The sequence below is a fragment of the Boleophthalmus pectinirostris genome, unplaced genomic scaffold (genome assembly GCF_026225935.1).
Source record: "Boleophthalmus pectinirostris isolate CB_2022bp ecotype Guang Dong unplaced genomic scaffold, ASM2622593v1 HiC_scaffold_5, whole genome shotgun sequence".
NCBI lineage: Eukaryota > Metazoa > Chordata > Actinopteri > Gobiiformes > Gobiidae > Boleophthalmus > Boleophthalmus pectinirostris.
This window is the reverse complement of record NW_026571404.1, coordinates 31,526,544-31,547,770: the sequence shown is the minus strand read 5'-3', so window position 1 is coordinate 31,547,770 and position 21,227 is coordinate 31,526,544. Positions and strand designations below refer to the sequence as shown.

General features: G+C 38.0%; 2 protein-coding genes across 3 annotated transcripts; both read left to right on the top strand.

Moving 5' to 3' along the window:
* Positions 1-289: 289 nt before the first annotated feature.
* Positions 290-7,823, top strand: eif4ebp2 (eukaryotic translation initiation factor 4E binding protein 2). Its single transcript, XM_020939638.2, has 3 exons — positions 290-603; positions 2,517-2,693; positions 5,186-7,823. The coding sequence occupies exons 1-3, from the start codon at positions 471-473 to the stop codon at positions 5,215-5,217; spliced, it is 342 nt and encodes a 113-aa protein (XP_020795297.1). The 5' UTR covers positions 290-470; the 3' UTR covers positions 5,218-7,823.
* A 7,977-nt stretch (positions 7,824-15,800) lies between these two features.
* Positions 15,801-18,430, top strand: rps24 (ribosomal protein S24). Of its 2 annotated transcripts, none has more exons than XM_020939639.2 (5): positions 15,801-15,878; positions 16,660-16,725; positions 16,803-17,012; positions 17,298-17,411; positions 18,356-18,430. In XM_020939639.2, the coding sequence occupies exons 1-5, from the start codon at positions 15,876-15,878 to the stop codon at positions 18,356-18,358; spliced, it is 396 nt and encodes a 131-aa protein (XP_020795298.1). In that variant the 5' UTR covers positions 15,801-15,875; the 3' UTR covers positions 18,359-18,430. The 2 variants fall into 2 exon arrangements, with proteins under 2 accessions (XP_020795298.1, XP_055018899.1); XM_055162924.1 differs by having other exon boundaries at positions 17,938-18,430.
* Positions 18,431-21,227: the final 2,797 nt, after the last annotated feature.

The window sequence follows — 21,227 nt, the reverse complement described above, 5'->3', positions numbered from 1 at the left end:
CTTGTACTTTTTCGCTTTTTTTCATTTCTGTCCAAGATGTAGGCCTACAAGTTTTAACTTACAATTTGTTATTGCATCATCCCTTTAAATGGTCAACCTGCAGAAAGCCATTGTGCATAGAGAATAATTTAATAAGCTGTGTGCACGTTTTGTCATCTAAACTGCATTGCACTCTTAGATGTTAAACAGGTTTTAACTCTTTTCTATGTCTTTAATTATTTTTATGTAAACTTTGTTGTAGTCCGTGGTCTGGCCGTCGGCGTCATATCCGGCCGCTGCGGGTCGTGCTTCCTGCCTTGCTGCTGCAGGAGGGGACGCGCTGACGGCTGGGAGGACGACAGGAGAGACAAGAAAGCTTTTGGGAAGATTTCCGAGAGAGGGGAAAGGCCCTGATCCACCGTCCGTCGGGAGATAAACACCCCAAGTCTGATTAGCCGCTGAATCCGTCACCCCACCGGCGCTACAACAAAATGTCGAGCAGTCGTCAGCTTAGCGAGAGCAGGGCCATCCCGACTAGGACGGTGTTGATCAACGACACAACCCAGCTACCTCATGACTACTGTACCACCCCCGGAGGCACTTTATTCTCCACCACTCCTGGAGGTAACGCGCCAGAGTTTTGTTTTAACCATGAAACGATAGATTAAAAGCATGCATTTGATTTCTGTGCATTGCTTTTGGCACAAATCGCCGTGGCCTTGGCTGCCTTGTCATTCTCTTCAAAACAAAAACAAAGCGTGTCTCCTCCCCTTCGCTTCTGCTCGCTGCACGATTGGAGCTTTGGCTGCGCAGAGATTGAGGTGAAAAAATGCAATGCACCTTTTCAGTGGTTGTTTGCACCCAGAATGTATCGTTTTGTTGGTTATTTAGGATTTAGCAAAAGATTATCTATAACCAATACATCAACAGCCATGAATCACAGCGGTGTTATGGGGTAAAGTGCAGCCAGACTGGTTTATGATGCGCAATTGGATCTAAATGAGGAACGCTCGTGATATCACTCCACACAATGTACCATGTTATTAATAGGGTGCAGAGGGAGTGCCTGCGTCGTATTGGCATTTAAACCGGAGACTATCACTGTTATGTGGGTGTAATACATTGTTATTATGGGCTATTGTAATGTAACCAAAATTATGCTTTTTCAAACTGTGCTGGGGTTTTGGTTTGTTTTTTGTTTTTCCAGAATATTTGCCGTGCCAGTTGCCCTCCTTCCTGTTACGGTCAGCTTTATTAATTTGACTCAAGTGAACTATTATCCCGAAATGGAATTGAACTAGCCACCCTCTGGACAAAAGGCAAAGGCGTACAGACTTTGCCACACTGTCACCATGCCATATTAAACCCTTCAATGTTCAAAAAAACTTTCAGAAAAAAGTAATATTTTCACTGGGGTCATTCAAGGACAAGTGCAGCCTTATATCATAGCTGCTCCCAAGTATAGTTTGGGTGTAATGAAATGTGGGTTGAACTAGTTTTTTGAATGGCCTGTGCCAGTTGTTCAAGGTTCAAGGTTGATTTATTGGTAAATTTTATTTGGCAGTAAGTCAGCTCATTCATTCACATACACACATTTGCATCTAGAAAAGTGACAACAGTACAGGCTAAAAGAACTAAACCCCCATAAGAAACAATGCTTTAAAAAGAAGAATACACATACCGCAAGTATTTAGAATCCAGAGCAACCGATGACTGATAAGCTCTTACAAGTTTTTTTGGCCGATATGTGAGGCAGATTCTGAAACTTTATAGTTACCATTTTTACAAATGCATCAGTAGCACTGTTCTACTACAAACTGAATACAAAAGTCATGCCATATGTCTGTACAATGCATCCCTATAGCTTATGAATACAAGAGGATGGACTGCTATGTTATGTTTATTTCTATGTTACTGTTGCAGAGTTTCATTTGGAATCAGTAAAGTATTTATATAGTCACATTTTGTGCACCGTCCTCTTCATAGTAAAGCTAAAATAGATAAATAGATAAAACTTTAGTCATATTTTGCAGCTGGTTAAGTAAGTAAGTAAACTTTATTTATATAGCGCTTTTTACTCATTAACGTCATAAAGTGCTTTACAGAGAGCGGGTACACCATAAAACAAACAAGTAAAATAGGGCAGTAGGACTGAATAAGCAAAATGCTTTTCTAAACAGGAGTGTCTTCAGCTGCATTTTAAAAGAATCCACAGAAGCGACCACATGGAGAGAAAGGGGCAAAGGATTCCATAATTTTGGGGCTACAGCCTGAAAGGACAGGTCCCCAGAGATTTAAACCAGTTTTTTGGGACCACCAGCAAGTTCTAACTAGAGTAATGGGTTAAAAGGTCCAGGATGTAGTTGGGGTCCTGCCTGTGTAGTGCCCTAAAAGTAATAACTAAGCATAAACAAAGTATCTGCCTCTCTTTGTGATTTAAGGTCGATATGTGATATGCTAAAAAGTGCAAATATCTATCTCTAATTTGAACTGAATGCAGTTTGAAACCATCTGAAATCTCCATATGTCCCTTCCAGGCACTCGTATCATCTATGACCGAAAGTTCTTACTGGACAGGCGCAACTCCCCCATCGCTCAAACCCCTCCTGCCCATCTGCCCGTTATCCCCGGAGTGACCAGCCAAAGCATCCTGACTGAGAACCACAAGAACGAAGCCAACCACATCAACAACCATGAGGGCAAGCCTGCAACTGGTATGCAACCAGCACAGAATCTCCAGGAATTGCCACGTTTACATGAGAGTTTTAATTCCAAATATAAATAATTTAATTCTGAATAACAACTCATTCTGCTTTAAAAATACCATGTAAACACTTAATTCCTAATGAAAATGATTATTCAGAATTAAACTTTCTTCTTTCTTTCTTCTTTTGAACTAATTGGGTGGTTTATTCCGATTTTAAAGTCGAATTAATTTATTCCTCAATCATGTAAATGTTTATTCTTCTTAAAAATTATTCCGGTCATTCAGTGCATGCTCGTTGGGTTGTCCTTCTGACACGATCCAGATGATCCGGCCCCATCAGTCCTTGCTTTGGACTTTCATTCAGTCCAGAGCAGCCGTTGACTCAGTTTGTCTTCTTCCTCCCTTCTCCGACAGTCTTCTCTTCTCCTCAGCTGACGTACGTAAAGCTTGATGATGTAATTCTCGAGCTGTTGCTTCATTATCATTGAAACAACTGCGAATAAAGTTTGCATCATCTTTGTGTATGTGGCGTAATGGCAAACTGAGATGACAAAACAGCCGGTAGCAACTGAAGTGTGTGTTTTGTTCCTGTAGATGTAAATACGTACGTGCACCTCCTGTTCAGTCAGAACCCTTCCCGACCTTCAGACATTGAGCAGAATTAAATCAAGGCAATTTAATGTGTTTTCCATGTAATCCTCAATTCGGAATTATTATTTCCAGGTAAACTCGAAGGAAAATATTTTAATTCAGAACTATTTAATTCAGAACAATTAATTCAGAATTAAAAAACATCATGTAAACGTGGGAAGACTTATGCATTTGCATTACATTTGACGTGCTTACTGTAGAATTAAATAAAATCATAGTGGCTAAAATATCTTGAAGAATGTGTTAAATGAAATAGGTTAATAAGTTATCACAAACATACCTGGAGTTGTTTTGATTCATTCACACGTTTAACACACAAACCCTGCATTTTTAAGATAAGCTCTTCTCTCAAACAGAAAACACTCTGTTCAACCTTGTGAGGTTATGCGATAATATAAGATGTGCTTTATGTGTTTTTAAACTCCCTACACCTTCACTAGAATTGTTTGGATAATTTCAGCTGTGGAATTGCCAATCTCTCCTGAAGAAAAGGTAAAAGGTAGTTGTTAACTTAAACTACCATGACATCACAAGGTGGAACAGTGGATTTGACAGACAGATGTAGACAGGCTAAGAATAAAGGATTACTCTAGCATGTGTTAATAATACAAAGCACAACTCCCAGTATGTTTTTAACATAGCTTAAACTTACAAGAGTCAATGGTGCGTAATATAGGACCTTTAATTAGCTGTAATTACTGTCTAGAGATGACCCAATCTAGTTTAAGTTTGATTTTTCTGTCAACACAAATTAACTAAGGTGCAATTATTTTTTCCTCTAACAAAGCCAATACTGTAGACAACAGATTATTAAATAACAAGATTCTTGTGGGAGTAATAACTAACAAATAAGGATCACTTATTTACTTAGTTCAGATTCTTGTCTTGTTTATTTCTCTGTTATTAAGTAGAGGTGTAAAGGAAAGGCTCAAAATCATTCAGGTCTGATTTTGATTCTATTGTAGAGGCTTTCGGTAACCAAAGACCAAGGATTAAGAGCACAAAAGGAAATGAACAAAGACAGAACAGGTGGTTCCTTGGAACACCTATGCAGACACAAAATTTAGCTCAACAGAATAAGCATGAACATCAATAAACAATAGCTGATTTAAATTAAAGTAAACTAGACTGAAGTAAAAGCCTTTTCCACATTTTGTTGTTTTTATTGCACTAAAAAACTTGGAAAAACATCCTCTGGGCAGACTTGCATCGCCATGAAAATTTTGCTTCTGTAAACATAATATTCCACAATATTTTCATGCTTACTTTAAAGGGCCTATTTTACACTATTTTCTGAACTATGTTACATTCCTATTATATGTTTCCTCAACAAAAATATACCTGGAGTTATCTTTTGTTTTATTCACAGATGTTAAACACACCCTATGTATTCTTTCTCTCAAACAGAGAACACTCTGTTCCACCATGTGATGTCATGTGGTAATACAGGAAGTGCTCCACTGTGTTTTTAAATTCCATACACTAGAATCATTTGGCTAATTTCAGTTCTCATCTTTACTGAACTAATGGTAAAATGTGTTAACATGAACACTACCACTTCATGACCTCACCAGGTGGAACAGATCATTTTGAGCTTTGGAGATATAGACACACTAAGAATAAAGCAATAAAGAAACGTGTGAATGAAACAAAACACAACTCCAGGTATGTTTTAGATGAAATAATATTATAACATGGCTTAAAGCTTTGTAGAGTCAGTTTTGCGTAATATAGGAGCTTTAAATTGTATTTGGAAATGCTGTTCTGTTAATACATAACATTACTGAGTATTTCCTACCTGAATGACACATTGTTTACTAATGACACTTTCTCTCTTTTACCTTGAAGGTGATGACGCCCAGTTTGAAATGGACATCTAGCAAACTGGAACCTCACCACGGCAACGAAAAAAAGCATATGACCTGGCACTCTCGTAGTGTCAGAGGCTTGGCTTGTAGAAACCAATGTTGTGAGCCCTCATGGCAGCCATCTTCTTTTTGCTCTTTGTCTCCGCTGCTGGATGTTAACGCGTAGTCACCTTTTGGGGTTACAGTTAAACAAAAGTACAGTGTTCGGTCATCTGTGGAAACCAGTGCATTTGAATAGGTTTCCACAGTTACCAGTCACTGCACAAACTAAAGGGGGCGGGGCTGAAAATTTGTGTCCAGTCTAGACCTCATATACTGCTTTTGGTGATCATAACTCCAGATCTATAGAGCACGCATTAAAATTTTTTGTTTGATTGGTGGAACAAGTGGTAATTTTCCATACTGGCCTTATAATCTTGTCAAAAAAAAAAGCTTTGGTATTCACCCATAGTTTTTTTTTTCTTATGTTGTCATTTTGAGAGTACTACTTGAATGGTCTTTGTATGGGATGCCATTTTATGTTTAGTTTTTTCGCTGACAAAAATACACCATTCCAATTTTAGTTCTCTATAGCGGAATCAAAAAATTACTCAAAGCCTTAGAACCACTTTTGAAATATTTCCTAATGCTTATTGCCACATCTTAAATGCACACTGCGTAACTTTTCTTTTGGGGGATCCGCCACTTATGTGTTTAGGTGTTCAGTATATGAAAGGTGGAATAATATATTTTGAATCTCAATATTTATCATGGGTAATTTTTCTTTTCGATAGTGAGCAGATTTTTTTTCATTTTTTTTATATAATTCGATCAAATTTCAGATGTAGAGAGTAGAATAAATAACTGCTATGGATAATTATAACACCATTCTGACATTTATTTGTTGCAGCTCAGGCTTTTTAATGATACTGTATATTTCTCCTGCTTTGTATTAGTGACATAAAGTAGTTTCAGTATTATAATTTATCACAATAATTCTCTGTGTCTATGATGGAGTTGTGATTTATTTGTGTGTAATGTTCCACAGTATGGCATTAAAGTTTTGAAAAGCAGGACACATCACCAGATTACAGGTTAGATCTGTGTTGAGGGGGAGAAGCCATATTATTTTCAATATATTTGTTCACACTGTAATTGAATAAATACAAATGTGGTGGAACATTCCAGGCAAAGAAATAACATGTCCAGAGACTAGCAGGTGGCGGACCCTCCACTAGAAAAGTTACATAGTGCATCTTTAAAGCGATACTTAAGTTTTCATTTCATTTCCTGGAACGATAAGATGCTATAATGGGGCGACCCAACCTCAATTTTAGAGTAATTGCCTTTGTTTAGATGTTTACTTTTTGACTGTTTTGAGATGTGGCTGAAAGCACTTGAAATATATCCATTGAAAATCTTTGCAAAAAGTTATTAATGGAATATAAAACATAATATTGTCTGCTATGAATGATTGTATTATCCCAACAGTTACCATTTTATTTCAGATTTTATTTTGAAAAGTCACACAGGCAAGAAAGCACTACATTGTATTTACCCTGAAAGGTAATACTAAATTTTTATCTCTTGAATCACTGAAAAAAATGAAGGTAAAAATTTACATTGATTGTTTAAAAAAAATGTTAAACTTGACAACTACTTGATAAAATGTCACATCCAATTTTTGCATGACAGGATCATCTTAATTTTCCAATGTTAAAGTTGGGGTTAAAGTTCACGATTGTTGAAAAAACTTGAAGTACAAGATGTTTTATATGCATTTTATTTTTAATACAGTTAGAATGGTGATGTTTTTGGTGTAAGTGCTGAGAAAGGTTTGTGTGAGGCGCCAAGGAACCAGAGTATACATTAATTACTGCATTGTTTGTCCCATACAAGTACCAATATTTCCCAGTGTCCTTAAACTACTCACTCGTGTCTGCCCATGCCTTACTTCACACAAATGCAGTAAATAAAGCTAGGTTTGTGCGTCATAAGAAATTTGTACTTTCCGAAAGAGGTTTATTTTTTCACTGTAACGATTGACAGCTAACATTGTGCTTGGCAAGAGCGCAAAAGGTTTTGAATCTTTAGTTTGATCAATCAGCGATTATGCGTACTTTTATTTGGGATGCTACATCAGAGTTTGCTGTGTGGTTCGCTTCAGGCTCAATACATGAGTGCCACATGCTCATTTGTACCCAAGGAATTAAACACCACAATCATTGTACTGTCTGCTTTTTATACTCCCAGTCACTTGGCAAACAAATAATATTTTTTTTGTCTTTATACACAGTGTGCTTCACGGCATGACTGAAAAGAGAACAGCAAAAATGTTTTCTTTCTTCGACCTGGTTTTGTGTTGCATTTGGTTCTGTGATATGTGGAGGATTTGTGTGAAACTGTTTTGCGTTGCACATTTTTGGAACAAGGAGATGTTTCTGTTTTTTCATATACAGAAATGCAGATTATTTCAAATCAGTTTGGTTTGACAATGAGGGCTTAACATTGTGTGTCAAAAGAGATTTGAAACAAAACTTACTGTAACTTTCCAATCTGGTTTAGATAACATTATTTTGATTAAACTTCAATGCCAGTGGACACTGTCGCAGCAAGATCAATAAAGTTCCTTAACAAAATGAGTGTTTTTTTGTTTTTTGTTTATAATTCTGCATTTCTTATTGACCAAGTGGATGTACATATAGTCAGTTTAATCAAATTACTTTTTAATGTTTTATTACAAAGAAAACACTGACTAGATAATTATGGCAACATGCACTGGAGAAAATAGGCTGAGAGGGCAGGGTTGCTCAAATTGCAAACATAAATTTGACAGTAATAGCATGACTTTTTAAGATTTTCTGTCCAGCATGTTTAAGTCTAACAAAGGCCAGAACAGCTGTCTGCTTGTGGACCGGTCTTCAATTTCCATCATGGGTTGATTTGTGGGGGGAAATTCTGGAGATACAGTTCTTCTGGTCAGCTTCATCAAATCACTTCTGATCAGCTCTTGTTCTTTATCTTCTGGAGATACAGATCCTCTCGTCAGCTCCCTCACATCATTTCTGATCAGCTGATATGCTTAATCTTCTGGCCATGGCGGACTGGCAATCTGTGCATTCTGGAGAAGCCCAGAACGGCCGTCCGCTCCTGGCCTGGTCCTCAATTTCCACCGTGTGTCTGCCCTTGGTTTTTTTGGTCAGCTTCATCCCATCGCTTCTGATCAGCTCTTGTCCTTCATCTTCTGGGGACATGGTTCTTCTCGACAGCTCCATCTCTTGTTCATCATCTTCTAGAGCCACGTTTTTTCTTGTCAGCTTCATCAGATCTCAGGACTATGGGGCTCAGATGGCCCCTCCAAACCAGTCACCATGTGAACAGAAATAGAAACAGAAACAGCGTTAAAGCATGTGCACATTCAGAATAAGCTTCTATACAATTATTATTTCTTACCTCATGTTTATTATTATTAGAGTCAAATGATTTTAACAAGTCAAGATGACTTACAATAAAACACCTAAACCTAGAGAGTAGAAGCAGGGACTGTTCCCTGGAGAGTCGGTGAATGCACTCCCATCTCTGCAGTTACAATTCTTAACAGTAGTGTAAAAAATGTTACTGCCAAGAACTTCAACTGCAGAGATGGGAGCGTGTTCACTGACTTTTACAAAACAACAAAACAAACACCCAATGTACATACTTTCTCAAACAAAACATCAATCATTCAGTTACAGTTGAATCAAAATAATTACAGTCATTCAGAACAACCAAAATCACTATTTCTGAACAGTCTTCAGTGTTTACAAAAGCTTAGAACTAATGATCAACACATAAGACTATTTAAAAAAAAAAAAAAAAAAGGAGAAGCAGGGAGTGTCCCACTGACTGGTGAGTTAGTGAACAAACCCACATCTCCAGATACAATCATTCAAAATAGTACAAGTCTCCAAAGAGACTGTTCACAAAGACTTTCAGTAAAATACACATTTGATTTGAAATGGTACTTTACAGGCCGTACAATGTGAATTCAACCCAACAAAAACAGGAGATGTGAGTGAACAAAGCCACACCTCAACACTTTAAGATTATTCTCTCATAGTTAATATAATGAGATTTGCAGTTGTTGAGAATACAGCCTCACTGCCTTAAATATAATATTTTTGTTTTTGTATAACACAGTTATATACAAATGTAATACTAAATACTATAAAACACACTCTCACCGCTAACCCTCCTATGCCCAGAAAAACACAAGTTTACAGTAAATGCAAGGTGTACTATGCAGGAATTTCTGTCAGACTGTAGTACTCTGATTAAATTTAATGTATCAGTTAGAACCCACTTTTTCAGTACAAACTAACCTGGGGCCCAACCGCGTGTTACATGTTTTACAATTAAGATAAGATAGTTAACAATCACTCAATTAAAATATAGTCAATGATAAAACTTTACATATTATCATCAAAGTTTTTATGAAATCCTACATAATAATCCTTGCTTTTTTTCCTACTTAAAGACTATAACACTCAGTTTAGTAAAAAGTCAAGATGTACTATGCAGGAATTTCTGTCAAACTGTAGTACTCAAATAAAATTTTACATTAATTAGATTTTAGTCCGTGAAAAGAGTAAAATGTATTTACTATTATTATTATTTTATTTATTTATTATTATTATTGTTTGCTTGTTGAAATCCTACATAGTATTCCCTACTTTTTTGTACTTTTTTTTTTTTTTTTTTTTTTTTTTTTGCATTTCTTTTTTTTTGTATTTTTTTTTTGTAAATCTATGACTTTTTCTAATAGTAATAGTAATAAAAAAAAACTATAAAACACACTCTGAACTCTGACCCTCCTATGCCCAAAAAGTATAAGGTGTACTATGCAGGAATTTCTGTAAAACTGCAGTACTCAGATTTGAATTCAGAATAAGAATGACAGGTTCATAACATTTTCTCAACAAGAAAATGTTATGTTTTATCACCAATGTTTGTTGCTTACTGAAATCCTACATAGTATTCCTTCCCTTCAATCTATTCCTTGAAATCAAGAAATCAATCAATAAATCAATTGGATGATGGCCGCGGTTGAAGGTGGTAAAAGTCGCGGCGTTGAGCCAAGCTCTGAGTCTCAGAGGCTGAGTTCAGTCCTCGTCTGACTCAGAGTCTTGGAGCAGGTGGCGGTAAAAGTAGCGGAAGCCCCCAGATGTCCCAGAGGAGGTGGAGGGCCTTGGGTCAGAGGTGGAGGGCCTTGGGTCGGAGGTGGAGGGCCTTGGGTTGGAGGTGGAGGGGCCTGGGTCGGAGGTGGACGGGACTGGGTCGGAGATGGATGGGTCTGGGTGGGAGGAGGAGAGGCATGGCCGCTTGGAGCTGGGGTCTTCTTCATGATCTTGATCCCTGACACGCTTGTGACCGTTGAGAGGAATGAAGTCCAGAGTCGGACCCATAGGAAGGAGGACGTGGAGCAGCAGGAGAGCAGGGTGCTTGCGGCTGAGAAGAGGGGGTCGGGCCATGACCCACTGGCTCCACAGCTCGAGCAGGAAGCATCCCCCCCAGGATCCTCACTTCCCTCTCTTCTACTTCTTCGATGAACACTTCCCTCTCTTCTTCCTCTTCATCCTCCTCATCCTCTTCCTCCTCAGAGAAACTGTCGTAGCCAGAGTCTTCGTCGCTCCTGTCCCAATCTTCATCAAAGTCGTCAAACCCGTCCTCTTCATCAGACGACCAAAAAGGAAACCTAGGACCACCCACCTCTAACTCACCCAGGTCTTCCTCGTCCGAGGAGTTGACGTCCAGGTTCTGAGCGTCCTGAAGGTCCACTGCAACAGGTTTGATAATGTTAAACACCCTTCAATTTGTAGCTGGAGCAAGACATGACATTGCTTCTGATCAGTTCAGTTGGCCTATTTTACTGTTACATCTACTGTGGTGTATTCCAAATTGTGCAATACAGAGTGGCTCAATACATTTGGTTGATATTGTCAGTACTGTAATGCATGGTTCAAGAACAGCAGGAAAATAGGAACATGTGATCAAAATCAAGATAAATACTATAAAGAAAGACACAACACTGTCAGCAGAGTAAGGCTACAAAACTGCACAATAAGAGGCTTTGACTGTACAGCAGAAGGACAAGAATAAACAGTAGATTAAGTGACTTGAGTATACTATATTATTTGTACAATGAGTAGCTATAATTATGTATTATCTACAATGCAGCATATGGACAAATTAAATCAAGTGACTTGGGTAAATTGTACTTGCAAGATCTCACATTATGTTACAGTATTGCACATGATAAGGCCTACTACAGGTGGACAGCACGTAAAGACCTACAGCACTTAAGAACACACCATTTAGAGAATATAACCAAACATTAGGCTACAGTACATTTTACTGGGTTCTTGGTTTTTGCCTGGCCTAATTCATTCCATTATGTGGGCCTATTTGATGAATGAGTTCATAATTATGAATATAGTTATGGATTATTTAGTTGAACCCTTTAATGAAGCATGTTTGTATAGTTTATAGGCTATATGGTGGGTCCTATAGGTTTTCTTGCAGTGATTTGAGTCTCCTAAACCGAACCTCAAATGGAACGCTCAAATTAAATCCAAACACCAGGATTTCTATGGAGATCAAAAGTGCATTTTTTAAACATTCCAATTTAGCATGGCTAGCCTGGTTAGCCCGTGTTTTTTCAAAAAATGCCACTCAAACCCTAATGAATTTTGACGCTCAGAAAATACAAGACAAATTATTTCCTACAAATGTGACGATAACTTTTCACTACGCACTCGTGTTGATATATTTTGAGCAGTTTCACGAGCTATCATGACCCAAAATGAAATCGCTGAGTAAAAGTCACAAACTATCAACTTTTAGGAGCCATACAAACCTTACACCCATTACTAGAACCTTACACCCATGTGGACTAAACTTGTCATTAAGTATTTGGACTATGTTATTAATATTTATCATAATTTATCATGTTTGAATATTATTTGATTAATCTTACCTCCGGGGATGAATTCCAGGTGGTAGGAGGGCGCGGCGAAGCGGTCGTACAGCCAGGCAGCCATGGCGAAGTACAGTCTCGATTTAGTGCGTTTTCAAACCTTCAAAAAGAGTTAACAGAGAGTTGAGTGTTGTGAAAATCGCTGATGGCCTCATAAGAGATGAAAACTAAAAGTTACGTACAAGTGTCCACAGAGCGTTCAAGTAGTTTTCTCAGGTGAGAAGGGAGTAACTGAGTGAGCGCAGCCGTTTATATAGTGCGTCCAGACGTTCTGTTGCTATGGCCCCGACGCACGACGCATCTCCTGACCGTACGTCTTTAGGCCTTTGACTTGTCTTTTATTTGATCAGATAGTCTATTTTACAAATGCAAGGGTAGGTGCTTTCCTATAGCCTAATAGGCAATTCATTTTAAGAGGATAATCAATAAATTAGGGCCCGGACCATGCGTCGTTTTACGTGTAGCCTAAAAGTTATAGATATTTAGCCTATATGAAGAACAATATAATTCTGTGTAGTGAATTTATTCAAACCTGCACTGACGTAAAGCACAGTGACTTGTGAGTGGCATAGCCTTCACCTCGATCGTGTCTCATAGATTTCATATTTGTACTCTTATGGATAGTACAATTTAAGTCAAAATATCCCAAACCATTTTTTTTTCTTTTCATATTTTTATGAATAATTTTTTGGAAAAAATTATAGGCCTAAGGCTTGGTTCCAAACTGACGTAACATACATTGATTTTATACCTTTACCCACTAGTCTAGGTGCACAATAAACCACCCAATACCATTATCATTGTTTATCTGTTGTAAATCATTTTATTAGTCATCCATCAGTTTTTCCTTCATAATAAATAATTAAGTGTAAATAAGAGTAATAAGTGATAAATAAGAGTACGTAAGTACCAGACGTCCACATTTAGTGGGACAGTCCCAGTTTTGAGTCCCGTGTCCCCTGTCTCAGCAGAATTATCCAAAACCAGTGATTTGTCCCAGTTTTATACAAGACATGTCCCTGGTGTCCCTATTTTTAACCAATTTGATTCCTGCCAACAGTAAAGACAGGTGTCATTTGTTTCGGTAAAACACAGAAAAGCTTCTTAAAAATGATCCAAAGAGCAAGAAAATATGACTATACTGACTCACATGTTAGTGATGAATGGACAGTTTTCATTAATTACAGACTCTTTTCACAATTTTATTATCACCAAGGCCAGTTTTGGATTTTAAAAGTCTGGTCACTCTATACATAAGTGATATCTATCCCTGTGTGCTCTATTCGTCCTGCTGCCGTCTTGGCCAGCCAGACGGATATTTATTTATCTCAGTGGGACTATTCATGTGTATAATCAGGTTAATCACTGGGAGAATAAACATGCAAAAAAAAAAAAAAGTGTCCAGAAAGTGAATTATTTTCTAACAAATGATTCATCACCCACGGTCTAATATACAGGCTACATGGTGAGATTTGACAAAAAACCAGAGGGGAGATATTCTATAAGATTTTAAGCAATATCAGTGGAGCTGCATTAATTAACTATGAGGTCCTTGTCCCCACCAGATATTAAAATAATTTAGCAGAGGTAGGGATATCAAAACCAGAAAGGAGAAATCCCCTCAAAGTAGCCTTAGCCTATCTGAGCCTGCGTATCTCTATTCAGAATTTTATTAGTAATTTATATTCCTTGTAGGTCACCCAGCAGAAAATAAGCCTTTAGGGGTCTTCTGCATTACTAATATTTAGTTATATAGTTCAAACATAATAAATATAAAACAGACCTATTATTATCAGAAATTATTCTTTTGTAAATTACTAATACAGTAGTATTTCTGATTGTCTAATAAAATGTTCTATATGTTCAATTCATACCCACACAAAATCATGTCCAACAGTGAAGGCACTGAGAACGATGCACTCCCTCTCGTCCACAGTGCAGAGATGCCACAGGCTTGAGTGTGCTCAGGAGGTGGCAGCCCTGCGTGTGCTGTGTGGGAGGGGGCTGGCAATGACACCGTATCAATGGATCAAGGGAAGCAGGATCTACTTGAAAAGCATAAAAATGGCATAAAAAGTCCTACTTTCAACATTTTCATCACTGAGGTGAATGTAACTGCCCTCTGTTTGGTACGCTGTAACTTCATATTATGATTTCGCATTTATGGACTTTTATAGCTTATTATTGTTATTTTTCTGCACAATAATTCCTAAGGCTGAATATATGGTTGTTTATCAGGTGTCAAGGGGCATCCAACATAAATGAACAATGAATACATGACTCATTGAGCACTAACTATGACACAGTAGTTTACATCAATTGTTTTAAATACCAAGACAACATTCAAACACAATTAAATGTGATTTTTCAGTGGTAACTACACATCCACATGCTTTATCACTGTAAGGAAATTGTTAGTCCTCTAGCTCCAACACAGATTGCACTAAAATCTGCTGTGGAGCAGTGGAGTCCTGGCATGGCTTGTGTTGACTTAGTCCTGGCCTACTGGACCGACTGGTGAAGACTGATGTTTACTTTGATGAATTTTGGTATTACCCATCAGCAGCTTTGGAGAGTATACGAGATCTAGACAGCTCTTATTGTTTCATCCACTGATAATCTTCACAGATCGGGCCAAATACATTCTGGACCACTTTCAACTTCACTCTTCAGCAGCAGAGAGGGGACACAAAGCAGGGGACAAAGGGACACCAAAGCCCAGTTGTTATATACCTGAAAAAATCTGCCTATCTATCTACCTGTTTAAAATGTAAAACGTTTTTTATGCACATTTTGAGATTTAATACAGCTTCAAATGTACAGATTTTTCATTTTGTTTGGTAGAAATCACAGAATGATTTTTGTTTTTATTTTTTGTGTATTTTGTTTGCTCAACTGAGCACCTTTGAGACACAAAAGGGGATGGAGACGTACAGTGGAAATGCTGCAGCAGCTGCAACAGTTTGCTGCACCAAAACTTGAATTTCATCAATAAAGTATCTCTCTCTCTCTCTCCTAACAAGAGGCAAAGTATAATAAATTAATCAATGGCAACAATATAAAAAATACTAAATTTAATCTTTGCCTTGCCAAGGAATGCTTTTGCCAACTGACACACGGTTGCTTGAAAAAAATCCCCTAGTCTGAGGTTTGGATCACTTTTGATAAAATAATGACTTTGTTCAGTCTCATTTACAACATTACTGGGGTTTTAGAGTTTAGCAGAGCAATTTCTGTGCTTTTTAATATTATGGCAGTAACTTCTTTTGATGTTTATTGCATTTTTCTCTTTGTCTTTGACATACCACTGTAGCCTATAACTTGTAATCACATCTGTAAACTAGAAATAAAAACAGAAACGTGCAATGTTGGCTACCCATAAAATTCACCGCACGCTACTGCAATAAAGTAGCAGAAAATGAATGAGAAAACATTTCAGCGTTTGCATATGTATCAGAAATAATTAAAACCAACTCAACGCACAGTAGAAAAATTACTCTGATGAACTAAAATAAGAAGAAAGAATACAGTCTTCTAAATCTAATAAAGTGAATAAATAGTTTCCAGCAGGCATATTCAACAAGTCCCCGGTCTTCGCGTTTTTCGACAGGCATTTACGCGGGCGCACGCTGGTCCTTCCTCCTTTTCTACGTCCCTCAGCGAGGCCGGCGTCAAGATGGTGAGTTTTGAGGCCAGGTTTTGAGCATAAATCCCGAAATTATCGTGGGCATCCGTTTCCCTAGATCTGCACATTGGTCATTAAGTATCTGTGTGTATTAGATATGTAAGATACGGTGAATATTGATGGCAGATCACTTCAATAAAGAGACATTTTCCTACTCAAACCAAATGGTACCCGGACGTTGTCAGTGGAGACATGGTGCTTACATTAAGCAGTGTAGTCCTTTTTCGCTCCTGTAATGTTCGTTTCTGGTGTTCGCGTCAAAGAATAAATAAATCAGAAATATAAAGTCAGTAAAGATTTAGCAAGTCTGACATATGTAAAGCTAGCAGCGTAGCTAGGCTATAGAGCACAGCTAGCTATGGGCCCTGCAGAAACACTAGGAGAGCATTAGATTTGTTGACAGTTTCTGAAGTGTTTATCAGACCACATGTGTGAAGGAGGATTTTTCTGATCACATTGGGTTGTCTTCGTGAGCTCCCATGCAACGGCCACAGGTGCTCACTGTCCTGTCTGACAACAATGTATTGTATCGCATGTGTAGTGAGTAGTGACTTGATGCTGACTACAGAAATGATCAGCTTCCAGTTCTGAATCTGTTTTGACAGTCTAAGCTATTTTGTTTGTATACAGTAAAATGTCTAGCATAAGTCAGGTAGTGATGTGTTGTCAACTCTAACAATTGAGACTTGCATGAGTGTGTTTCCTAAATCTGACCTGTACAAGGTATGTGGCGTGTTTGGCTTTTTTTGTAACATGATTAGTTTTCTGTTCCCAGAACGACACAGTGACTGTCAGGACCCGTAAATTCATGACGAACCGGCTGCTTCAGAGGAAGCAAATGGTGTGTATATTGTCTCATGATGGACTCATGTTCATATGTTAGTTTTTCTAACATTGTGTTCCCAATTGTACATGCAGGTCGTCGATGTCTTGCACCCAGGCAAAGCAACAATTCCCAAAACTGAAATCAGGGAAAAACTCGCCAAGATGTACAAGACCACCCCTGATGTCGTGTTCGTGTTTGGCTTCAGAACTCAGTTTGGAGGGGGAAAGACGACAGGCTTCGCTATGGTGTATGACTCCTTAGACTACGCTAAGAAGAACGAGCCCAAGCACAGACTGGCCAGGGTGAGTTACAGTCACTTATCGAGATTGAGACTAGAGATGTACCTATCCCATATATACATCTCTGTAGGATATTTATTGCAATATTTTGTGGAGACTATAATTTTTTTAATGCCTTGAAAAAGTAGTTACAATGCAGTGGAATATTGTGAAAGGCCATGATATTGTGAGACTTGACGATATATTTGTTATTTTTACCGCTCTAATTAAGACCATAATCAAACTTCATTTACAACAGTTATTCTGTCTTCAGTCTTCATTATAAAAAAAACATGTGTGTTTCCTCAGCACGGACTCTATGAGAAGAAAAAGACCTCAAGAAAACAGCGCAAGGAACGCAAGAACAGAATGAAGAAAGTCAGAGGCGTCAAGAAGGCCTCTGTGGGCGCTGCCGGCAAAAAGGTAAGACCATAAAGCTTATCCAAATGAACAATAGATCCAAATGTATATGACTACACTAGTGTATTTTTACAAAGCTATTTTTTCACGAACTGTACTTTTTATTAATTACTTTATCCTTCTCATCCACTTTGTCCATCTGGATCTATAGAAGGTAAACCCAGGCTAACTGCAGTGTGTAGCAATCCAGAGGTTGCATAGACCACCTTGGATGCTAAATGTCTTGCCTTTGAATGAACCACACAGTATTACTTTTACACTCTGCATTCAAAGGGTTTCTACACCAATACTAAAACCCCTAAGAGCATCCAAGTGAACAACCCATTTTGATGTATTTAAAATCCACTGACACACTGTTCATGAGTTTAAATTGCTGCTTTATTAATGTCTGGAGCACAATTGAACTAGACCACACTGTAGTTTTGAGTTTTCCATTTTGACCATCTTTTAAACCCTTTTACATTCATTTTATAATTTGATATATTTTTTGTCACATTTCTTACTTTGCCTTCATGGATTTGTTTTGCAGAAATGAGGTGTCAGTTTCAGGTACAGAAGCTGAGCGCATGGTGTGCCGTGTGCAGCACATCATAGAGCAGATCTGCTAGTCCTATGCATGTTTCCTTATGTTAGTCTGTGTGTGTAAACCTCAAACCCAAGGCTTTTGTCCTCTGTCCTTACTCACTGGGTATGGTCCACGTGTGTTCCAATGTAGTGCTTAGAGAGAATGCTTCAATATGAATTGAAATAAGGGGTAAAAAGCATGGGTTGGAGTGACTGTGTGGAAGCTCTTAACTAGAACCCTGGTCCTGACTAGACGTGTGTTTTTAAAAGCAACTCGTTTGAACTACATGATAATTTCTTAAGTTACAGCCTCTTGTATTTGTGCACCGTCCGAACTATTTTAACTTATATTAACTATTTTACTTTTTTTCTTTCATTTGCAGTGAGCCTGGACTGCTGGGGAGGTCTGCGTGTGCAAGATGTTCTTGTATATTGTCAATAAAATTGAAAAAAAAAGATGACCTGACTCCTTCAATTATTCAACCTACTGTTACATCCAACAAATCAAATTGTTTCCTGCGTCCACGTTGTTGGCTTTTTGAGTAAAGCTGTTTGGTACATTGTCACTTATGCTAGTTCACTGTGGTGTTTTATACAATCAGTGGTGGCCTGTACTGTGTGCACAATTAGGCAAGTGGATGTTTTGACCATATGATTTTTATTGATATTCTTCAACTACAAGCTGTATAAACATGAATTCCTTTTTAATTTAAGAACATCAAGTGATGTGCATTTCTCTAATGAGGGAGGGTGTGGCCTAAAGACATCAACGTCCTATATCAAGGTGTACAAAATTATTTTTCTTAAGGCAAAATTGGCCAAATAAAGATTGAACTGACTGAAAAGTTTTTCAGAGGGATACAGCACTCTTGAAACTGCAGAGATATTGTCATCACAGAACCATCAGACATTTTGAGAAGACTCAAACATGAAGCTACCAGGAACCCATGATCCTCCAGCGCTGTTGTGCTCCAGAACTATTACCAACCTGGAGTGCCCAGAAGTACAAGGTGTTGATGAGGCCAAGGTGAGGAAGGCTGAAAGATCAAGACTGGGCCAGTAAATATCTGAAAACAGGTTTTTCAAAAGTTTTATGGACTGATGTGATGAGAGTGACTCTTGATGGACCAGATGGATGGGCCTGTGGCTGGATCAGTAATGGAGACAAAGTTCCACTTTGACTCAGATGCCAGCAAGGTGGAGGTGGGGTACCGGTATGGGCTGGTATAATTAAGAGTGACCTTGTTGGACCTTTTCGGGTTGAAGATGGACTCAAAATGAACTCGAAAACCTACTGTCAGCTTTAGAAGACACTTTTCTTCAATCAGTGGTATGGGAAAAAGTTTGCATCTTTCAAGAGAACCATGATTTTTATGTAGGACAATGCTCCATTGCATGCATCGAAATCCTCCACTGTGTGGCTAACCAGTCAAGGCCTTAAAGATCCTCACATGTCTAAAACCCTATTGAGAATTTATGAGTCCTTTTTAAAAGGGAGATTTACAATGAAGGGAAACTGTACACCATTCTGAACAGTGTTTGGGAGGCTGTGATTGCTGCTACCCAAAAAGTTGATAGTGAATAGATCAACTGACAGGCTTATGATGAAGAAGGGTATTGGTCACAGATTTTTTTTTTTTTTTTTTTTTGATATGTCAGAAATGTTTATTTATCTATTTTGAGTTGTTTACTATTCTGACAGATGAAAATAAACAAATGAGAATGGACATTTTTCATGTAGTTGCGTAATAACTGCACATTAATAGTTGCCCAATTATAGATTTTCTCCCAAAAAAGCTAAAACTTTAGCTTTCTTAAATATTCAGGTTTCAAGTTTATAAACGTTTTGGTTTGACTGAGAGCATTGTAGTTGTTCAATTATTAAAATAAAATGTATCCTCATAAATACAATTTGCCTAATAATTATGCACAAATTGTATATAGTTACACTTGAATATAAAAGGGCACCGCTTTCTGATCAGTAACGTTTCATTCACACAAATCCTGCATATTTACTTCATAGTTCTTTCAAACAGAAAACACTTCCACATTGTGATGTAATACAGGCAGAGCATTTTTTCCCCCAACTACATACACCTAGAATTATTTTCGAATCAACCAATCCACTAAATACAAGTTTGTTATTAACTTAAACTATTGCTTCATGACATAAGGTGGACATAATGCAGGGCTCCTCAAATGTGAGAATGAAAAGGCAACTTCGGGTACGTTTTTTAAAGCTTACTAGTCAGTTTTGCGTAATATAAGACCTTTAAATGTTAATTAATAAATGGTAATTTTCTGTGGTATTGGCAAAGATAACTGCTAAAAAGAATATTCATTCATCGCTGAAATGAGAATACACACCTGGCTGAGACTGGTGCGGTGAGAATTCCTATAGTTTGCAGTTAACGGGCTGCTTTGCTGTTTTTTTTCTGACCACTTGAGGGCGCTCTTCACTGACGCAAACGCCACCCATGCGCGCGGCCTTCCATTGTTTTGTTTTGTAGGTAATTGTGTGATTGAGCCCTGAGCCAAAGCGCTTTGTGGACAAATTACACTAATACAGGCTTTGGGAAGAGATTTTGGACTTTTGCCTCTGCTTGTTTTTGATAAACACTATTTGAAACAGAATACATCTCCCCTTTCAGCGTGACCTTTTCAGATCATTTGCATGGAAATACCCAGAGCGCGTGTGTAAATGAAGTGATTAAAATAGTGTGTCTGCAGGGTGGCCCCACATCCAGCTCTGGCTCTCCGCTGCTCCCAGACTTGTGTGGAAATCAGTACTTTTCATAAACACACCAGGTTTCAACTGATTTTTAAACAAAGGATTTTTATTGTGAAGTCGTAACTGTCAAAATATTGTTACCATGTGTACAGGGATTACATATATCACGAGAAGTCCACACATTTTATTACAGCAGTGTTATGATGTAAAAAATAACATAGATCTCTTTGGAGACAAGAAAATGGTGGATCAGAAAAGTTACGTAATGCACCTTTGATATTTGATACGATTCAGTTCAGTATGTGAAATATAAAAATCAAGGGGATAGACGGGAATAAATAAACCAGGAATAAACTAATATTATGCCAAACTGACCCAGGCGTGGTCAGTTTGAAAGATCTAGCAGATCTATCAGACTGACCAAATTTTCTGTCGTGTGCTGGTCTCTGGAGAAGTGAGTCTCGTGTGTGAGCCGAGGTAAATGCCCCCTAGTCTCTGTTGATGGTCCATGTGCCCTGCTTCCT

Excerpts from the sequence above, each read along its gene's own strand:
- eif4ebp2 (XM_020939638.2), top strand. The coding sequence starts at position 471 with ATGTCGAGCAGTCGTCAGCTTAGCGAGAGCAGGGCCATCCCGACTAGG. Across the intron at positions 604-2,516 it reads ATTCTCCACCACTCCTGGAG|GCACTCGTATCATCTATGAC; the intron begins GTAACGCGCCAG and ends TGTCCCTTCCAG. Across the intron at positions 2,694-5,185 it reads TGAGGGCAAGCCTGCAACTG|GTGATGACGCCCAGTTTGAA; the intron begins GTATGCAACCAG and ends TTTACCTTGAAG.
- rps24 (XM_055162924.1), top strand. Across the intron at positions 16,726-16,802 it reads TGCTTCAGAGGAAGCAAATG|GTCGTCGATGTCTTGCACCC; the intron begins GTGTGTATATTG and ends TTGTACATGCAG. Across the intron at positions 17,013-17,297 it reads CCAAGCACAGACTGGCCAGG|CACGGACTCTATGAGAAGAA; the intron begins GTGAGTTACAGT and ends GTGTTTCCTCAG.